Source organism: Drosophila rhopaloa, unplaced genomic scaffold, assembly GCF_018152115.1.
Source record: "Drosophila rhopaloa isolate 14029-0021.01 unplaced genomic scaffold, ASM1815211v1 contig_115, whole genome shotgun sequence".
NCBI classification, from domain to species: domain Eukaryota; kingdom Metazoa; phylum Arthropoda; class Insecta; order Diptera; family Drosophilidae; genus Drosophila; species Drosophila rhopaloa.
This window is the reverse complement of record NW_025334990.1, coordinates 11325126-11344613: the sequence shown is the minus strand read 5'-3', so window position 1 is coordinate 11344613 and position 19488 is coordinate 11325126. Positions and strand designations below refer to the sequence as shown.

The window sequence follows — 19488 nt, the reverse complement described above, 5'->3', positions numbered from 1 at the left end:
GAGATAGGTATCTTCATTATCTTTATCATTTAAATGGGGCGTATTTATCGACCGTTTTGCTTTTGCCGCTTGCAGGGTACTTACACTGAGAGAAATAGATTCCACAACTACGGGTATAGGATCTGGGTGTCTTAGAAATACCTCTCAAGTGAAAAAATGTTTACCTAAGCACACAAATGTCTTAACATTACAGTCTTGAAATTATTTGAAATAGTTGTTATTGCTAACTAATAATGATTAGGGTTTCCGATAAATTGTGGAATTTATATATGCTCTAGGTTAACTTTCTGAAATTAAAATAACTTATAACTTTTTTATTTGCTTTAAGCTTTTCTCTGTGTATCAATTTTGAATGCTTCAATTTTTGAATTTTAAATATTCAGTCTAATGAAACCTTTTTATGAAAATATTAGATCGTTTGCGTACAAGTTTGATTAGAGAAGTTTGGACTAGAATAAGGAATAATACCTTTCTTACAAAAATAAAATCTATGTTAAGAATTAACAAACTATTTTATCTAGGTGTATCTATTTCCGCCGGCTGATGCAATTACCAAGCAATATATTTAAATGTGTGTAGATGCTCTGCAGAAAAAACCTGAAACAATTGCATAAATTAAGTGTACTTAGTACAAAGTTAGTTCTTTATTTCCAGCCCAGAACAGCTGAGCCTCCGCTTCTGCTGCTCTTTGCAAAAAGTGACGCCGACTGCGACTGCGACTTAGGCGTTGAATCTTTAGTTTAGTTTTTCTTCTCTCTTCAGTTGGGCACCTCAACACCCACCCACCAGCCCCCCTCCCCCCAGTAACCAAGTTGTTAGTTAGTTGTTGGTTGTTAGTTGTTCGTTGTTGGTTTTGGCCGTACTCGTGTCGCAGCTTTGCATCTTGTCTGTGTGTGCGACGCTTTGCCAACTGAAACTGAATTGTTTGCAACCTCGTCAGTGCAATTTTCGTATAAATAGACTCACCTGCCGGCATTGGGCATCATTAAATAACAACGTTCGTTCAATTAACAACTGCAGTGCTGAGGTCCCCAGTCGAAAGGATAATACTGCCTTTTGGATTACACTTCTGAGCTTCAAACAAGATGAAGAACGTAAGTGACCCAAGGAAAGGTAGTGATTCCAAGCGGTATGCAATACATAAAAAAAGTGTAAAACAAGGATGGGATTCGATGAACAATCTTTGGGATATATAGTTTAGCGAAAAAGTGTATATTCGAAACATAGCTAATTCAACCAAAAGTTTGAGAGTGAAAAATATAGCAAAATAAAAAAAAAGGCTGCTATTTAGATTTTTAATTTTTAAATTGTTCTAAAAAGTGTAATTAAAAAAAAAAACCAAATAGTTGCCAGGATAATTTATTATAATATAATTATAGGGCCTGAAGTATTTTATTTATATATTTTGGTAACAACACATTTGTCACAACATTTCAAGATCTTAAATTGAAAGGACACTTTGAAAAATAGTTTTTGACTTTAACAACGAAACTTATTTATGCTGTTCAATACATTTTTGTTTTTAGGCGTCCCTTATATTTGTCTTTCAATAAAATGCATAAGGTAAAATAATTTTATTTGGCTATATTAGAGAAAAATGATCCCAAGTAATCTACAATTTAAATCTGCTCTAGAATACTGAAATCTGTTTAGCAATTAGTTGGTGCTCATAAATGTGCCAAAGGTATACTTCCTGGGCAATCCACATCTCTCAAATGTGCTCATAAAATATATGGGCGGCCATGCTGAGGTAGTAAAAGTACTCGTAAATCAATCGCCTGAGGTGAGCCCATAGCTTTTTAGGCATTTATTACGACTCATACAAAAAAACCCAAAGCCCTTTAGCGTATTTTTGTGTTTGGGCAAATCTTCCGCAATTACGTGGCCCGCCGGCAGTAAAGGCGGGTGCAAAAGCATATAGCATATGCTATATTGCCAACGGGGGCAGACACGTCTTGCCATTTGAATGGCTTAAAAGCCAAAGGCAATTAACGGATTCAGATGCAGCACAGGCGCAGATGCGAGGTGTATGGAATGCCACGCAAAGGTCAGAGTCAGACCCACGGACCAACACCTGGCAGCTGTCCATCGGCCTGAAAAGTTCAGACACGAAATTGGAATCCCAAATGGAACATGAAACCCATTCAGCTCAGTTCAGTTCAGTTCAGTTTAGCTCAGCGACAATTGCCCAAGAGTCGATTTGGAGTGAACTCTGTGTTGCCAAAAAAAAATAAAAGCACATTAAAACCGAAGACACCGATGGGACAGAGGACCACGCCCCGCGATTTCCATGCTCTTTTGTGTACAAGTTAATTGAGTCAGTCGACATCGTGTGTGTGGAAATGTGGAAAATATTTAATTGGCATCTATTTGCCGACCTCAAAAGGTGTCTAAAAAGCTCGGTATGTGAGAACAGCAAATAAAATAGCTAAGGCAATAAATCTCGGCTCTCGGACCCGGGGACGTTGCATAATAGCATCGTTCACGATTTCAAGATGTTTATTAGCTCGGTTAACATTGCGGCACTTTCCATTTCATTTTCCCTTTGACAGTTTGCTCTCTGTCTGCTGGTCGCCGCCCTGATGAGCTGCTGCCAGGCTGCCCCCCAAAAAGCGGAGGAGCCCATCGCCATCATCAGCCAGGAGTCCAACATAGAGCCGGATGGATCATACAATTATGCGTGAGTACTCAAAATATCCATTCAAATAATTAAGAGAAAAATTGGTCATCATTCCTGAAGACCAAAATGGTCTAAGTAATTTGCTGTTCTTTGGTAAGCATTTGTATCCCAAACAGTTGAGATAATAAACAGTCATTATAACAAGTGTTAACGAGCTTATTATCTTTACACGTCAATTGAACTTCAACCTTTAATTACCTCATGCCTCTAAAATTCAAAGTAGTTTAAAGCCGCGCTCAAAAGATCCAAGTGTTATAGTCATTAAATACTGTCCGTGAGTAAAAACTGAAATTTTATAGCATACTTTATGGCCTAAAAGAATAAAGTATAAAAATTCATATTATGAAAAAATCCCCAAAATGAAACTATAAATTGTCTTTAAGCGACAGATTTGTTTTAGTTAGCCCCCAACACCCCTTTCCCATGACTCATTAACAAAACCAGCTATTCGAAAAGAATATGCTAATGAAGCTTAAGAAATATGGATTAATGAACCATATTTAAATGGAAGCAAGCTTTCCGAGCAGAAATGCTAAAAGTTTATTGAATATTAATTTAATTTGCCTGGCGCCAGTTGGCTGATGCATAAAAACAAGGTGACCGAAAATAGCAAACAAAATCTTCAATTCAAGGTGAATTTGGTTAAACCCCATGAGTAATGTTTGATTTTTTTCGATCGCTTGGTACTTGCAGCTACGAGACGGCCAACGGAATCAAGGCCGAGGAGACCGGAACCCTGAAGAAGGCCACCTCCCCGGACTCCAGTGACGTGATCATCGCCCGGGGATCGGTATCGTACACCTCGCCCGAGGGCAACCTGATCACCCTGAGCTACTCGGCCGATGATGAGAACGGCTTCCAGCCGCAGGGCGATCATCTGCCCACTCCGCCACCAATCCCACCAGCGATCCAGAAGGCGCTCGACTATCTGCTCAGCCTTCCCCCGGCAAAGCGTCGTTAGGAAAGGACTACCACTTTAGATTTTGACCAACGATTCTGACCAACCTTCGATTCTGATGTGTAGATGCTGCGCTGTTGCTACAAGTTGATTGCTGCAAATTCCCCAATCCCCAATCCCCGATTCCTAGACAATCACACATAAGACACAAGCCAAGGGCTGGAGCCACCTTCTTCGCCTCCACCTTCTTCCACTTGGGAGGTCAAAGGTCGGCCAAATCCACTGACTGAAGAACACAAACTCAAACGGATTTGAGGGACAACACCACACAACACCGAAACACACGATGATACAATACAGATGCCCAGTCTACTTTCTTGCTTTCTTCCACGAACTCTCTTCTACGCGAATTTCTTCAGATCTTTTAGTCGCCGGAACTTTGCCATTTTCGGACTCATGTGATATCGTCGATTTATCAATGAAATCAACAAAGAAAATGTAAAAAAAAAGGACAAACAAGAAATTACTTAAATAATATACAAGGAATATTATCCACAGCAAACTTTGTGTAAATAGTCTGTAAATTAGATACATTTACACGTAGTCTAAGCGAAGCCATCGATTTGTCGTTGCTTCGAAAATTATATAAACACTTGTAAAGAACTATGATGATATTCTTTAGCCTTAGCTGCAAATAAAGAATTAAATATTCTTTCGAAAAGTAAGCAAGTCAAGTGTTTTTATTTTATGGGATAGCCTAAAAAGAAGAATCAAATGACCTCTAATAATCCTTAATAGTCAAAGTATATATAGCTTAAATCTGGTTTTAAAGCAGCTTTTGCTAAAAATTCCACTCCCACTGCCACTGATAATCTCGCGGATTGAATTTCTACCCAATGTTTCGAGCTTCTGTCGTAGCCATAAATCATCATTCCTCAAATAACCTCGATGAAAGAGACTGAAAAAGTTTATAAATGCACAAAACTTGTTGGCCAGATGCACAAATATTGAGGATACAGTTTACATGGGAAGTAACTCATAGCTTAATTCGCTGTTTATTCATAGATACTGTCCAAAACAAACGTCCGTTCTTTATTGTTCCATTCTGTTTTGCACTTCAAGGCGAGAGTTGATAAATTCATTTTATGCAAAGTGGCCAGACGCAGGCTGGCAAAAATGCTGTCATGTTGGCTCCAAAAACGCCGAGAACCAGAATTCGGAGTGATGCCGATGACGAGTGCCCATAGAGGATGGCACAACATTATTATTATTTATTTATTTAAAAAAAACAATGTGGAGGCTGGCCAGAGTCGAAGTCGTCTGCACCAAATTTCACACCCAATTTTTTGAAAGGCCAGCTACGAACGGAACACGGCGAAACAAGTTCAATATTATTTATTGGCCACATTTTAATTTCATGTTAAATATTTTAGTACAGGAATTTTGTCATAGTCTATTGCTAATTTTGTTTGCCTATATAAGAGTCTTTGTTTACGGATGGGGATCGCCAGTCGCCTCGAGACTTTAGCTTGGATTGTATTAAGTGATATTGATAGAGCGGAACAGAGATCCCGAAATGAAATTCCTACTACTGATTGCTCTTCTTGTGGTTGCTGCTTCGGCGACGGACAACAATGACCCGATTTCCCAGGAATCCAATGTGGAGTTCAATGGCAAATACCATTACCAGTGAGTTTTGTTGACTAGTTGAATCACTTCACTGACTAATATCACTAATTACCCAGTTATGAGCTCAAAGATGGCTCCAAGGCCACTCAGGATGGTGTTTTGAAGTCGGTGAATGCCGAACACAACGGCGAAGCGGTTCATGGCAAATACTCCTTCGTGGGCGACGATGGCCAGACTTATGTGGTGTCCTACACGGCCGACGAGAATGGATACCGGGCGGTGGGAGACCACCTGCCCACTCCACCACCCACTCCCGAGTCCGTCCTGAAGGCTCTGGAATACATCCGGCTGCATCCCTACACAACTCCCGAGAAGAAGCACTAAACATCCTAATAGAACTGAGCCAAAATGTGATTGGAACCAAAAGAACTGAGACAAATTAAAACCGATATTTAAAAACAACAAAACAAGAGATTGGGTAACCGGAAACAAAAGTGTTCAAATAGTTCGGTTCACTGTTTATTTAGGGTTGGAGTGTAGACGAGGTTCCCTCTTCAAAGAGCCACTGCCTCATGTGTGCCAAAATGTGTGTTAAATTTGCCTTACTTAGCAGTTTTTGGCTCTGCTGGCCATCTCGCTAAACAATTACTAATTGAAAGCTAAATTGTTAAATAAGCAATTGAAGCCGAAGCAGAGTGGCAAAAGTCTCAAGGCCGAATCCGCAATCAGTTTAAAGAGATTGAGCAGCATTAGAACTGCGAATTAAACTAAACAAAATCAATCAATAGGAATTATGTAAGCCAAACAGAAACTGAAAGTGTGATTCGATTTTTTTCTTTCCCTCGTTTTAATTTACAATAATATGTTAATTTTAAAATTAAACCGATGAAGAACATTGAGAATTCCGGGAATGAGCTGAACGGCATTTCTCTAACCCGAAAATTAATCAGATATGTATCGGAGGTAATTTCCATTATTGTCGCTTGGCTCTTTTGTTTCTAGCCAGTCAAGTTCATTGACCATTCCGTTCCCGCAGAATTCTAGGCTCTATGACACAATTGTGGTTAATATTCGCGGCATATAGCCGACATATGGGTATAAGTTCGCAGCGTTATCAATTCGATTTATGGCCAACAATACTCTACATTTTTTATTGCCTGTTTGTCTCCACCGTTCACCGTTAGCTTTTCGACCAGCAAATATTTCCCTAATTGAAACGTGATCGGAATGGTAAATCAGGCAAACAAAATGACTTATAGAAATATTTTAGAACTTTTGGCTAATAACTTTTGGGAGCATGCCAGCACTCCCTCAACTCAAATCCTTAACGGAATCCCCAGGAACTGGCTGTGGAGCCAGCGGAACTAACTTGAGACCCGACTCCCTGCTTGAATAAGAATTATATTCTGCTCAGACAAATCACGTAGCCTGTCAAGATCTGCACCATGATATGTGGTTGGGGGAGGGGGGTGGACGACAGAAAACTGTCACCTGCTGACATCGTCGCTCCATCTTCATCTCTTTTGGCGGTGCGATCTGATGTTTACTCATCGCGGGGCAATAAAACCGAAACCAAAATCCGAAATCTGAAAAAAAAAACCCCTGGCAGCGCCCGCTCGTAATTTCTGCCAGTACTTCGAAGCTTATCTAGTGCGCCCATCGTAATGGCAATCGTAAGCAGCCGAAGCCACGAGACCAGAGTATAAAAAGCCCGGCTTTCGTTCGGGCAGTCAACAGTCGCTCGCCAACCTGCTGGATACCGCCCACACTTGAGTCCAAGTCCAATTCCAGGTCCAAGGATATATCCCCCTCCAACATGTACAAGTTCATCTTCCTCGTCTGCTCCGCCATGCTGCTCAGCTATGTCCTGGCCAGGCCCCAGGATCAGCGGGCAGGAGCAGCCAGTCCCACGTCCACGACCACAGCGGCCACCATTGTGAAGCAGGATAATGTGAATAATGCCGACGGAAGCTTTAACAGCAGGTTAGCTATAGTTTAGATATGCAGATATAAGAAAGGAATACCCTAACATCTCTACCTCCATCTGCTCCTCAGCTACGAGACCTCGAACGGAATACGCGTGGAGAACATTGGCTACCTGAAGAAGATCATCATTCCGAAGACCGAGACCACCGATGGCCAGGTGATCGATGAGCACGAGGAGCTGGTTCTGGTCCAGACCGGATCCTACAGCTACAGCGATCCCGATGGCAACCTCATCACCCTGCGCTACGTGGCCGATGAGAACGGATTCCAGCCGGAGGGTGACCATCTGCCCGTGGCCCCGCAATAGTTTTATTTCATCCATACATAGTAAACCCTCCTTATAATATTTCGCTTGAAAGTATTATGCACTGCCTGAATGCCATACGAAATTGAAATGTCTACATGCCGTAGTTAGTTTTAAGCAAACAAAAAACACACCGAATCGCCTGCAAAGAGAGAAATAAATATTGGTAACGATAATGAAAACGACAACTGAAGTGAAGTTACTTCTCAGCCTCGCATGGCCTATAACATTACATTACCGAATTGCCCTTCACGCTTGCGGTTAACACTGATGATCTGCGAAGTGGAGATGGGATGGTGATCATGAGCCAACTGCCGGATTTGTTTACACTGCCGCACCGGTGGTAAAAGCCCTCGGCACCAGATGACATTGATGCTGATATGGATAGGGCTAGGAATTGGGTATCGTGTGTTTGGCCAACTCAATGGTGCATACCAGAATGCCGGACGTTTAATTACCATTATAGAGCAATTATTATTAAATTGTCGTTAGGTGTGGATTGTGCCACTTCATCAGCTAATGTGGGATCAGTTGATCGACCATTGAGACACCGAAATGTTGCCTTTACTCTGGGGATTTGGCCTTTTGGTTGGCAGTTTGCTGCAAGCAAATCCTGCCGATTCAGTCAAGCTAATTCCAGTGAGTACCAAAATATCTTTTAAGACAAGATCTTAAAATATAGTATTTTTTGGACCAGAACTTGGGCTACTATGTGGAGATGAGGCAGATTGATTGCGTGGGCAATCCCAACTATTTCAACAGCATGTACTGCAAAATCCTTCCACCCAATAATAGGACCATGGAGGCATCCGTGGTAATTATGCAAAAGTTGACCGCCCTAAGTGGTTCGCTCAGGGTATCCATTCCGAATGCCAAAAAGGTCATAACCCAGATATTCGATATCACCTTCGATGTGTGCAAAGTTTTGCGTGAACGCAAGCGAAAGGTGCTGATTGACCTATTGGTCAACACTTTGGCCAGGAACAGCAATGCTAAGGCTTGGAAATGTCCTTTTCAAAAGGTAGAAAATGGTTTTAATATAGAGTTATACATTTTGAATTTTTTGGGCTTCTTGCAGGGATCTTTTGAGTCTAGAAACATCTCCGTTACCGACTTGCCGCCTATGTTAACCGAATCGGAATTTTACGTCAACTTGGACTTCTTTATACCCAAGGTGGCCATTGGCATGAATGTAACTCTTCATGGGCATCTTTATGAGATTGCCAAGGAAAAGAACAGAAGAAGGAAATATTTGTAAAGTTTTTATTGGTACTTATCCTTAAATAAATTTAAAAAGTGTTGTAGAAAAAAATGATATCTACCTATTTTTTGAATTTATGGATAGTAATGTTGTCAGCGAATGAATTTTACTTACCTCCTTTACAATTTTCATACACTACTCTTGCTGCAAATCTTTGCATACTTTGGGGCAGTAACCTTTTTTCTGAGAATGCCGAATGGAAAATTTCTACTTAAAAACTAAACAAAACAGTGAGTTGAATGGTTAACTGTTAGCATAGCGACAGCTACTGTCGCTTTCAAACAATTCTTCACGCTTAATTGACAAGCTAAATTATGAATATAAACAATTATGTTATGATTAGTAATTATTTCAACTTCAATATAATTTCAATCAATGAACAACAATGACAGCGAACACCAATGGCCAGTTAGCCGCCATCTGATCGACAGCAATGTTCCGCCTTTGGTTGAGCTACTGGCGGATGATTTGGTTGCTCATCCACTTGATCCATTACACTGGAGCTAAGGTAAAGCATCGTTTAGAAATAAAGTTATAAATTCATCATCGAATATATTTTCAGAGACGCATTAGATGGGATTGCTTCGATTGTCAGATGGGAACTCAGTATGCAGATCAAATGAACTGCCATGTTGGAGGCATAAGGCGGTCCCTTTTAAATGTCGAACTTAATTTATTGGAGGAACTGGACGCAATTAAGGTGTATGTCAAAATTTCGACAAGATTCAAGCCAACAATTACGTATCGAAAGTTTTTTGACATTAACTTCAATGGATGTCGAGTAATAGCCGATATGGTTCAAGGGACCATGGTATCGAACATGTTTAATGCAGTCGTCAAGTCGAGCAATCAACCCCGAAAGTGTCCCATAAAAAAGGTTTACTTATAGATTTATTAATCAAAAATCATTAATTTTAATGTAAAGTTTTATCTTTGCAGGGCGTAATTTACTATAATAACATAAGTATTGAAGAGTCTTTACCTATGTTTGTTCCCTCCGCCCAGCTATTTATCCAAGTAGACTTTTACTCTCGCCGGGAATTGTACTTAAACGTTAGTTTAAGAGGAGAAATAACTGAAAAATAAACATACAGATACCAACTTTATTCGTTTATATATTTTATAGACTGCTTTACCGGATTGGCCGCTTTTAGTGGCCATAAACAAAGACATTAACGTTTAATCTCAGTAGTGTGTTCTAGATTCATATTTAAGCCCACTTAAAATGCAATCACGAAAAAAATCAATTATTGGGGTATAATTATAAAAAGCATTATCCGCTATTGTTTTCACTTATAGACCGTGCTTAGGCTTTCGAGCCAGACAGTATTAATTTAACAGAGCTGCAATTACAATATTATGGCTCAATTTCAATTGATATTTCTGCTCATTTTTATGGCTAGCCATAGCGAATCGGCGCAGGTACGCTAACATATAAATATATATACATAGGTTGAGTCTTTCTATTAAATCGTCTTTAGATTTTTTCCAAGGCACGCCTAAAACTGATGTGGAAAACTTTTAGCTGCGTCTCGAACCCGGATTACATTTCCTCATTCAAGTGTTTCATCTTGGAGACAGACAAATCTTTGATAACAACCGAGGTGATGTACATAAAGGATATTGCCAAATACAATGCCACCTTTAAACTGTTGATGCCTCGCAGGCCTTCCAAGCCATTTCAAAAAGTAATCGATGTTAATGTGGATATATGCGAGTTTGCAAGGGGAAACAGTGGTCACAGATTCATGACGTTTGTCCTTAAAGCTTTTGGAAAGCAAGTATCTCAGCTAAAGTGTCCTCATCCCAAGGTAGATATCCCTTTTTGATTCCTAAACCCGTTTGATACAGTTTTTTCAGGGCCTCTACTCGTACCCGAAAATTAACATTGGTGAAAGTTTGCCAGCCTTTATGCCAGAGAACGATTTCAAAATCGAAATGAATTTCCTAACACCTGAAACGCATGTATTTAATACCAGTCTCACTGGATTCTTGTACGATCCGCTGAAAAAGAAGGCAAAGATTGTTTAAGTGTCGAAAGCGAAATAAAATGGGTATTAAAAGCGGCTACCAGATGGATTTCAAGGATTAAATCCAGATGAAAAGAGTCGTTAAGGCAATTTGGAGCGCTTAAGAATTAATCAAATACTTTATGGCCGGGCCACTTGTCAACGCAACAGTACGTGATCTTTATGTCAAGTTCCGTTGACGATTGCCTCAAAATCGCCACTAGAGCATTATTTACGAGTCAAGCTCAAGATTGGCCGCATCGACAAGGCATTTCATTTCACAACAGCCTGAATATTTATGGCCAGCAACGGGGTTCTGTGAGCCAAGTTGGCTCTCAGCGTTAGAGCCGCAACCGAAATGTCAAATGTTGTTCATAAGAACGGCAGCAGCTCGACAAATGCTAAGAATGTAAGGGTGAAATCGCTTGACATTTGCAGATGCTGCAATTTCCCCTTTTGCCAGCAGCAACAGGTCAGTGTGTGAGTGGGGCAAAAATTGGATGGTGGGATATTGGTTTTGGCGGATCTGCGGATTTGTGGATCTGTGGTGGTGCACTCGAAAGCTAACCTTGCCCAGCTTTCGTTTTTTTTATTTTCATTTTCGCCTGTGCGTGGAGCTGCATCTCAAAAAGTTGCACAACCTGCAATGAATCACCAGCAACAGCGGCAACAGCAACAGCAACAACAGGCACAGCAGCAACATCAACAGACACAGCAGCAACATTGGCAATCTGGAGGCTTGGCGGGCGTTTGGCTTGGAGTTGTGGGTGCGGAAGACGAAGACGTGGCCAAAACATGATGGTATAGGGAGGGGAGGAGGGGAGAGGTCGTTTGTTGCAATAGGCGTTGGAGTTTTGCAGCATTTCGGGCTTTTTCGCCGGCTCTTCGGCGGTTGTTCAACTTGCTGCTTTGTCTCCGGTACACCTCTCTGATTGAATTCGCCTTTTTTCTTTATATTTGCCAACGAATGATTTGTGTGTGTGTTCTCTTTGGCCCAAAACGCGTTGCAGATTAACCCAATTGTTTGGCAACTAATTAACATTTGCCAAGACACGGGCTCGCTTTGAACTCAATTATCGCTTGCCTCATCTGCCCGGCACTTTGGCTATTACAACAATTTGCGCTTCGCTGGTGTTGGTGTTTGGGGTTCCATTCCGCCAAACTGCCGCAATTACAAGAATGCGAATTCGAATCTGAGTCCGAGTGCGAATCTGAAAATGAATCCGAAACCGAAGATGGGAGCAGCATCTTGGTGCATCCAAATTCAAATGCACTTCTGCAGAGCCAGAGAGAGAGAGAGAGAGAGCCCAAACGATCCGAACCGAGTGGCGCTTTTGGCCAAGTCAACAACGAAAGCAAAAAAACTCGTTCTGGCTTGTTTCTAAATAACGGCATTGCGAAGATGAACGACCGGACGCGTTAGCAGCGGACGGACATTTCGCAGACATTTGAGCCGGGCCTATAAGCAGGCCAAATACGAACAGCGACAATAAGCCGGGCTAAGGTGGGTGCCAGATAAAAGGGGTCTAAACAAATTATATTATCATGAATATTTAAACAATATTTTTTTTAACTTTATAATAATTTCCTTTTATGTTGAGAAGCTTCTCATAGAAAATTTTTATACTCTAAAATCAAAAGACTTAGGAAACGAACTTGAGTTTTAATTAAGTTATGTTTGTTAATCCTACAAAACTATTAATTTAGTTCATCTTTAATATATTTAGATATAAGGAAGACAAACAAAAACCCCCAAGACTCTGGAACAGCCTCAAACGAGAGCGACAGTGAATTGTTTTTTTCTATTTTAGCATTTAAGCGTCGACGAGCCTACAAACAACAATTACCAATCGGTTGGATCAGACAGCTACAACAAAAACAAGAGCTACTATGGCGAATTCAACTAGGCAACCTCTCCACTTCCATCTTCCCCATCTTCACCTGCATCTGCATCTCCATCTGCATCGGCATCGGCATCCGAAACTGAAACAGAAACTGCAAATGCACGCTCTCCCATGGCGGCTCACCCGTGTGGGTATGTGGGCATGGACACGAGTGCAGCAGGAGGATCGGATCGGGTCGGTCGGAGCGAATCGCCTATATAAGGCCTAAATAGGGCCGCGCTTGGCACAGTGTCTAACGGAGCTGCTTTCACTAGCCAGTGCAATCAGTGCCAGCCAAACGGGCGACAAAGCGGGTTAATTCAGTGGAATACAGTGGATAAGCAGCAGAAACTCCTTGCGAAATGAAAGTGCTCGTAAGTGGTCCCCGCAACCCAAGATTTTCAAACTGTCGGATTTTGTAATTTTTGTGAAGTGCATTCAGAATCCAGAAAAACTTTTAGCAAGTCTAATGGTATTCAGAGAAACCGTTGTATAAAAATTGTGCAATAATTTGTGCTTCCTCCATGCTTTAAAGAAATGACATAAGACATTTAAAAATAATAGTTGCTTAAAATTTCTTCTTAAATGATAATTTTTTGAGAATTTCCCGTTTTAGTTAACAAGCCAGAAAAGCTTTTTTATTATTTCTATATTTTTTTATGCCCATTCAAAATTTTTAAAAATTTGTTTTTGTAAGCTATTTATTTATAATATCCTTCACAATAGTATATTATTGTATGTGCTTGTAAGTAAAATTTGCAACTACCTATTGCAGATACTTCTTGCGCTGTTGGTCCTTTCGTGCCAAGGACAACACCACCATCCGCACCAGCATCAAAGTGTAAATAATATTCCGCGCGATGACAAGCCGGATCACCATCGCCACGAAGATCACCGAGAAACCAGCACCTGGATACCCATAATCAAGTACAACAAGGAGCAGAGCGAGGATGGAAGCTACAAGACGGAGTACGAGACGGGCAATAGCATCGTTCACGAGGAGACGGGTTTCCTCAAGGACTTCGACACGAATCCGAATGGTGTGTTGGTCCAGCATGGCCAGTACTCGTACCAATCTCCTGAGGGAACTCTGGTGAATGTGCAATACACGGCCGACGAGAATGGCTTCCGGGCCACGGGGGATCATATACCCACTCCGCCGGCCATTCCCGAGGAGATCCAGAAGGGACTTGACCAGATCTACGCCGGCATTAAGTTGCAACAGGAACGCCTGGAGCAGCGGGCCAAGACGGATCCGGACTTTGCCAGGAAGCTGGAGGAGCGACGGGTGGCCAACCAGAATGGCCAGTACATTGGCCTGCTGGAGAACCAGTAGACGAGCTCCGCCCATCCCATTCCCCCACCGAACCGATGATCCTGGAAACGTGACTCATTCGCATTCTATATCAACAACAACAAGACTGTGATTTCACTCTGCAAGTTATTCCAAATCGCTGTACCACTCTGATTGATAAAACTTTAATAACTCCCTTAATTTTCAATTAAGTTCCATACACAAACACACACGGGGCGCTCAATCGAAATAATAATATTTTATTAACGAGTGTGAAAGTTTCGCTGCTTTGAAACAATAAAAGAAAAACTAACGTTTCCATTATGCCGAACCGACTCAATGATGGATTTACCATATTTTCTACCTTTTTCCGTTTTACAGCTGACCATATCCACGATGTTCAGACAGACGTGACAAAGCGTTTATGGGTCCTCATTATTTTCTCCTACTGTGTTTCCCCATTTACCGTGCATCTTTCGTTGCTTTATTGTTTACTTCGCAGATCGAATTACCCCATACGTCAGTTTGTTGATCCCATTCCATGCAGGTTGGGTTTTTCCAATTTTCCATATTTCTACATCGCCTGCATGGAAATTTTCTTTCGAGAGCGCCTCCTCGTCGACTGGTTGTCGGTTGTTGGTTGCATAATTACGACAGATTTGCCAGAGTGCCATTCGACTTGACTTGCGGGAGTCTGCCAGTATGTGGCAAGCGGAGGAGCCGGTTGAAGTGGTCCGTGAATGGGTTACTGGCTCAGCCTCGATTCCCGCCGAGATACCTCTTCATTCTATCAATTATTTCACAGGTTACCGTTTGGTCTTTTGTGAAAACTAGCCCTTAGCTACGTAAATATAGAAACAAGCTAAACCAGAAAAAAAAGACCAAACACTGTCATCAAGCTGAAAGACCAAACAGCCGCAAAACCTTTTGGGCCACAAAACGGCAAACGATTTGGCCACTTATTTGCATAAAACGTAAACACACATACCTAAACTACATGCTTAAGTCTAAGCATAGATAAATCAATTCCGCTGCATTTTCACCACCGCAGAAACAGAGCCCAAAAGCAGGGCCCCGAAGAATGTTTATTCGCCATTAAGTTTCAACGCTCTTGCGCATAATTAAGACGAAAAAAAAACCATATAATAACCAAGCCGAACAAAAGAAAATTTCTATGGCCCGTGATTAGAAAGAATCTTTCTTGTGGGCCTGCGCGGACGCTGGAATTGATTTGGCCAAGTCAGTTGCCGTTTAGAAGCCGTCGCGTGCAGATCGCAAATCGCCCAACAACCGGGAAACATTACGAAGACTGGGGAAAAAGATCTCCACAAGCTGAAATCGAATTCGCGGGAGCGTTAAACCGCGAAGAGGTAGCGGTAGTACTGAAAAGTGTGTGTGGGGAGTGAAAAGAAATGGGCAAGTGGAGAGGTTGAACGCCAGAAATGTGACGATGTAAAGAGTTATAGATGAATCCAACAACAAGTGCGTGCGAATATTGAATTGACATCGAAGTTCCGTTAAAGAAAAAAATAAAGCGAAATAGCAAAAACCAAAAACAAAATAGAAAACAAACAATAGATTGTTATTGTGGCTGCTGAAAACGAGAATGAATCAATAAAACCTTTGAAAACTAACAGTAAACTTGAAAAGTGGCACAGCATCGGCCATCAAGTACAAAAAACAGAAAGAGATTTTTAGCATTTCATTTAAATATGGTTAGTCATCGGAAAGAGTGCCTACTGTGGCTGCTGATCGCCATTAGTGGTTGCCAGCTAATTGCAGCTCAGCAACTGCAGGGGCCACCGCGTCCCAGGGGGCGTATACGTATTGCGGATATGCAAATTCCCGCCTCTGCCGGTGGAGCATCGGCTCCGGCCTTGGGAAACTGGCCAAGTTTGCCAGCAGCAGGTCCCATCAGCTCCACCGTCCACACCCACATTCCATTGTTGCGCGAGGGGAACGCTCCCCCTCTTCCAGCCACGCCCAGTCAGGAGGCGGTGGTGTACGGGAACTGGAAGCCAGAGCATCCGGAGAAGCCCGAGGAGATGGAGGGGGTACTCGACGCGGATCAGCAGCCCAAGGAGCGCGTCTACGGGCGACTGGAGGCCATGCTCATGGGAATGCCAGCGGATGGTAAGATTTGGGCAATCAATCTTTTATCAGTCGATCTTTTATGTATATTTCTTGCGAAAGCTATGATGTTAAAATTAAAAGCGGTTTTACTTAACAAAACGTATTTGGATTGTCTTTAAATTCAACAGAAAATGTTTTATACTATATTTAAATAATTTTTAAAATTTTATGCGATCGAAATCCTTTTAAAGGCTGAATAAATATCAACTTTGTTAGTTTTCATTTATTGTTCCGTAACAAGGAGGTATCAGGATTTTGATGTCGTTATGAGACTTGCGGATTGTATCATTCTTTTGTAATGCCTTTTTTAATCACTTTTAAATCCTCTTCTGTTTTCTCCTCGTATTTCAAGTATTTTTAAAATCCATCCATCCAAGTAATCTTACAGATTATCAATATCACGCTAATAAATGTCTAGATATACCTATAAATAGTTTATAGGAATGGAAAGTTTGCATATTTTATCTAGCACGATTTAAGTTTAGTTTTCCCATTTAACTCAACTTAATTGTTCCCACAGCCATTGATGCCAAGTCATCGAGTTCCAGTGAAGAGGAAACGGCTCCCATTGCGCCTGGTGGCTATCAGAATCCCTCATTTGTCCATTCAGCCAGCTTCGAGCGATCGCCGGAGAAACACGGACGGCGGCGTATTACCAGCCAGCAGGCACCACACCAGTTCGAGGTGGTGAACAATACGGATTCACGGCTGAAGACCATGGGCAAGCAAATAAACGAGTCCGTGGAAACGACGACGACGAATACTCAGAGGAACTCTCAGCATTCCGCCGACGACAGCTGGATGCCATTGCCGTATCCATATCCCTACGACACCACAGTTCCAGCACCTCCGGCAACCAGCTCGGCGATTCCGGGATTCATGCAATCCTCAGTGGTGCATCCACCGGCACCCACACAGGCCACTCGATCCACGGAGGGACTACTCAACTGGCCCACTGATTTCATCGACAGTTCCTCCAACACGGCGAGCACCGAAAGAATAGATGGGAATCTCCAAGTCAACATCGACAGGCGTGATGAAAGCGTCTCCGATCCTGCGGATGAGTACAAATACTACGAGGACTCGCTGAACTCAGCCCAAATGCACAGCGAACTGAGTGTGCCGGAAACGATGCCACTGAATATAACCCGGGTGGGCATTCCCTACGAAGATCGCAATGCCTCCGAGGAGCCGACCATATGTGTGCCCCTCACCGTCTCGGAGACATCCCTTTCCTCCGACAGCATAGTGCCCCAGGTGGTGGAGGTGGAGCGGGTCTACTGCTTCCCACTGCCCAAGGTGGAGGTGCGTCCTGGCCATGTTCGTCCGCAGGTGGAGCAGGTGACGAGGGATCAGGAAATCTTTGAAACCGATATGGATATGGAACCAACGGAGTCGCCAATGCCCAGTGATTCCACTGCGGGAGCTAGTCGAAGATCACTTGGCCTCCTCACACTACTCCTTATTATTGGTTGGAGCTTCAGGCCAGGACTTAGAACTTAGAATTAGGATCGCTTGACCTTAAAACAACTCAGGGAATCTATTCGCTATCTACATTTATTTAAATATTAAAGCTAAGCAAAAATATTAAGTTCAAATAGTGTTTCTATTTTATTTGGCAAAAGAAAAATTAAGTAAGTAATTTTAATTGTATATCACATTATTATTATTCCCAAATACCAGATTAGTTCCCATTAAAAGCCAGTGATAGGAAACAAAACTAGAACACCATTTTATTTATTTCCCTTCATTATTACATTTGTGATTAACTATGATTCAAAGTTGTAACATGAATCTAGTTATAATTAAATTTTTGCTGGAATGCTCTCACAGCGTTTAATCAATACATCTTTGCTTATCTTTTAATTCATAAGAACTGACTTTATACTATTGAATGCGTAGTACTTTGCATTGGGCTGATAAGAGTATGTCGGTATCAATTAGTTCTTTTTATGCCCCTTTTTTGCCAAGAAATGACTCACGTGATGCCTTTCGCAAGGTTTTTCCATTGGAATTACTAGATAGTTTGTCTATGAACTGGACACCGGAATAAGCTGTTTTTCCTTGGCGGACAGGTGCTTGGCCACATAGTCAACAATCTCCTGGGCACTTATTTCGGATACCGGGACCTTGACCATCAGGTCACCCGCCTCATCCCCCACCCGCTCATCGTAGATGCCCACAACACAGACGTCCTGCACTTGGGGAATCTGCGAAATAACGCTCTCGATCTCAGCGGGCCAATAGCTGAGTTATTCGTAACGAATACTATCGACCATATAGAGGAAGTTCTGCTCATCGAGGTAGACCAGATCCAATTTCAGGGTCTCGTCTGGATTTCCGTAGTAACCATTCCAGAGAAGATCCGTGAGCACATACAACCCTCCAACCTGGTTGTAGGTCAGGTTCTTGATTTACTGTAGGTGTTTAACCAAGGAACCGTCGAGTCGTCAATATCGTTTATCTGGTTTTAGATTTACGAGCATCCATGAGAACAACTATTCCTTATATCACCTTCCGAGTCAATCTTATCCGGCACTCGTTCTTGGGCCAAATCCTCACGGTGTTGAATATTATTTTGCCCACAGATGCGTCAGGATTATAGACTGATGTCCTTTTTGCCCCGCTCCATACCCTCTCCTGCTCACTATATGTCACAGACAGTGTTTCAAAAAACTATTTATACCCGTTACTCGTAGAGTAAAAGGGTATATTGTATTCGTGCAAAAGTATGTAACAGGTAGAAGGAAGCGTTTCCGACCCTATAAAGTATATATATTCTTGTTCAGGATCACTAGCCGAGTCGATCTAGCCATGTCCGTCTGTCCGTCTGTCCGTCTGTCTGTCTGTCTGTCTGTCCGTATGAACGCTGAGATCTCGGAAACTATAAAAGCTAGAAGATTGGCATTTTGCATGCAGATTCTAGGAGTTCCTACGCAGCGCAAGTTTGTTTCAAAAAGGTGCCACGCCCCCTTTAACGCCCACAATCGCTTATGTACGATTTTAAAAATTTAAATATTTCGGAAAAGTAAAAATGCAGTTTTATTGTGTTTATCAATACCTATCGAAATGTAGAAGAAATTTTTCAAATCGGACCATTCGTTAAAAAGTTACGCGTGATCAAAGTTTCTATCTCCATCTCCCTCGCACTCCCTTTACCTGAGTAACGGGTATCTGATAGTCGGGGCACCTGACTATAGCGTTCTCTCTTGTTAAAAGCTTAAATCATGCTTAATTAGCTATTGTCTAAATCTAACTAATTCACTTCACGATTAGTCAGCAGTTTTTTGTACCTTATCAAATCCAGCGCGAGACCAAATCGAAGCAAACAATTAAGAAAATATCCTAAACTTTATTTGTAACAAGGTATGTTTTCAGCACTCTTTCAGAGGGTTATTTTTGCTTTTAGTT

At 41.9% G+C, this 19488-nt stretch overlaps 8 protein-coding genes across 8 annotated transcripts; all 8 read left to right on the top strand.

Moving 5' to 3' along the window:
- The first annotated feature begins 979 nt into the window (after nt 1-979).
- LOC108046186 (endocuticle structural glycoprotein ABD-4) lies at nt 980-4303 on the top strand. Its single transcript, XM_017125762.1, has 3 exons — nt 980-1094; nt 2553-2680; nt 3374-4303. Exons 1-3 carry the CDS (start codon nt 1086-1088, stop codon nt 3639-3641), a joined length of 405 nt encoding a protein of 134 aa, XP_016981251.1. The 5' UTR covers nt 980-1085; the 3' UTR covers nt 3642-4303.
- A 798-nt stretch (nt 4304-5101) lies between these two features.
- On the top strand, nt 5102-5640 carry LOC108046210 (endocuticle structural glycoprotein SgAbd-3). The gene is made up of 2 exons (XM_017125793.1): nt 5102-5267; nt 5324-5640. Exons 1-2 carry the CDS (start codon nt 5155-5157, stop codon nt 5589-5591), a joined length of 381 nt encoding a protein of 126 aa, XP_016981282.1. The 5' UTR covers nt 5102-5154; the 3' UTR covers nt 5592-5640.
- Nucleotides 5641-6955: 1315 nt separating this feature from the next.
- On the top strand, nt 6956-7676 carry LOC108046207 (cuticle protein CP14.6). Its single transcript, XM_017125789.1, has 2 exons — nt 6956-7190; nt 7263-7676. The coding sequence occupies exons 1-2, from the start codon at nt 7024-7026 to the stop codon at nt 7498-7500; spliced, it is 405 nt and encodes a 134-aa protein (XP_016981278.1). The 5' UTR covers nt 6956-7023; the 3' UTR covers nt 7501-7676.
- Nucleotides 7677-8049: 373 nt separating this feature from the next.
- On the top strand, nt 8050-8755 carry LOC108046214. Its single transcript, XM_017125797.1, has 3 exons — nt 8050-8136; nt 8195-8518; nt 8576-8755. Exons 1-3 carry the CDS (start codon nt 8053-8055, stop codon nt 8753-8755), a joined length of 588 nt encoding a protein of 195 aa, XP_016981286.1. The 5' UTR covers nt 8050-8052.
- A 466-nt stretch (nt 8756-9221) lies between these two features.
- LOC108046181 lies at nt 9222-9844 on the top strand. Its single transcript, XM_017125758.1, has 3 exons — nt 9222-9266; nt 9321-9635; nt 9698-9844. The coding sequence occupies exons 1-3, from the start codon at nt 9222-9224 to the stop codon at nt 9842-9844; spliced, it is 507 nt and encodes a 168-aa protein (XP_016981247.1).
- A 273-nt stretch (nt 9845-10117) lies between these two features.
- On the top strand, nt 10118-10789 carry LOC108046182. The gene is made up of 3 exons (XM_017125759.1): nt 10118-10180; nt 10252-10569; nt 10619-10789. The coding sequence occupies exons 1-3, from the start codon at nt 10118-10120 to the stop codon at nt 10787-10789; spliced, it is 552 nt and encodes a 183-aa protein (XP_016981248.1).
- A 2130-nt stretch (nt 10790-12919) lies between these two features.
- Nucleotides 12920-14172, top strand: LOC108046208 (endocuticle structural glycoprotein SgAbd-2). The gene is made up of 2 exons (XM_017125791.1): nt 12920-13024; nt 13426-14172. Exons 1-2 carry the CDS (start codon nt 13013-13015, stop codon nt 13984-13986), a joined length of 573 nt encoding a protein of 190 aa, XP_016981280.1. The 5' UTR covers nt 12920-13012; the 3' UTR covers nt 13987-14172.
- Nucleotides 14173-15207: 1035 nt separating this feature from the next.
- On the top strand, nt 15208-17607 carry LOC108046201. Its single transcript, XM_017125784.1, has 2 exons — nt 15208-16077; nt 16598-17607. Exons 1-2 carry the CDS (start codon nt 15657-15659, stop codon nt 17578-17580), a joined length of 1404 nt encoding a protein of 467 aa, XP_016981273.1. The 5' UTR covers nt 15208-15656; the 3' UTR covers nt 17581-17607.
- Nucleotides 17608-19488: the final 1881 nt, after the last annotated feature.

Bases quoted from the DNA above. Each gene is read 5' to 3' on its own strand.
- LOC108046207 (XM_017125789.1), top strand. From the start codon at position 7,024: ATGTACAAGTTCATCTTCCTCGTCTGCTCCGCCATGCTGCTCAGCTAT. The intron at 7,191-7,262 runs GTTAGCTATAGT...TCTGCTCCTCAG, and splicing joins GACGGAAGCTTTAACAGCAG to CTACGAGACCTCGAACGGAA.
- LOC108046201 (XM_017125784.1), top strand. From the start codon at position 15,657: ATGGTTAGTCATCGGAAAGAGTGCCTACTGTGGCTGCTGATCGCCATT. The intron at 16,078-16,597 runs GTAAGATTTGGG...TTGTTCCCACAG, and splicing joins CATGGGAATGCCAGCGGATG to CCATTGATGCCAAGTCATCG.
- LOC108046182 (XM_017125759.1), top strand. From the start codon at position 10,118: ATGGCTCAATTTCAATTGATATTTCTGCTCATTTTTATGGCTAGCCAT. The intron at 10,181-10,251 runs GTACGCTAACAT...ATTTTTTCCAAG, and splicing joins GCCATAGCGAATCGGCGCAG to GCACGCCTAAAACTGATGTG. The intron at 10,570-10,618 runs GTAGATATCCCT...CAGTTTTTTCAG, and splicing joins TAAAGTGTCCTCATCCCAAG to GGCCTCTACTCGTACCCGAA.
- LOC108046210 (XM_017125793.1), top strand. From the start codon at position 5,155: ATGAAATTCCTACTACTGATTGCTCTTCTTGTGGTTGCTGCTTCGGCG. The intron at 5,268-5,323 runs GTGAGTTTTGTT...CTAATTACCCAG, and splicing joins AATGGCAAATACCATTACCA to TTATGAGCTCAAAGATGGCT.
- LOC108046214 (XM_017125797.1), top strand. From the start codon at position 8,053: ATGTTGCCTTTACTCTGGGGATTTGGCCTTTTGGTTGGCAGTTTGCTG. The intron at 8,137-8,194 runs GTGAGTACCAAA...TTTTTGGACCAG, and splicing joins ATTCAGTCAAGCTAATTCCA to AACTTGGGCTACTATGTGGA. The intron at 8,519-8,575 runs GTAGAAAATGGT...GGCTTCTTGCAG, and splicing joins GGAAATGTCCTTTTCAAAAG to GGATCTTTTGAGTCTAGAAA.
- LOC108046186 (XM_017125762.1), top strand. The intron at 2,681-3,373 runs GTGAGTACTCAA...TGGTACTTGCAG, and splicing joins GATGGATCATACAATTATGC to CTACGAGACGGCCAACGGAA.
- LOC108046181 (XM_017125758.1), top strand. From the start codon at position 9,222: ATGATTTGGTTGCTCATCCACTTGATCCATTACACTGGAGCTAAG. The intron at 9,267-9,320 runs GTAAAGCATCGT...ATATATTTTCAG, and splicing joins TCCATTACACTGGAGCTAAG to AGACGCATTAGATGGGATTG. The intron at 9,636-9,697 runs GTTTACTTATAG...TTATCTTTGCAG, and splicing joins GAAAGTGTCCCATAAAAAAG to GGCGTAATTTACTATAATAA.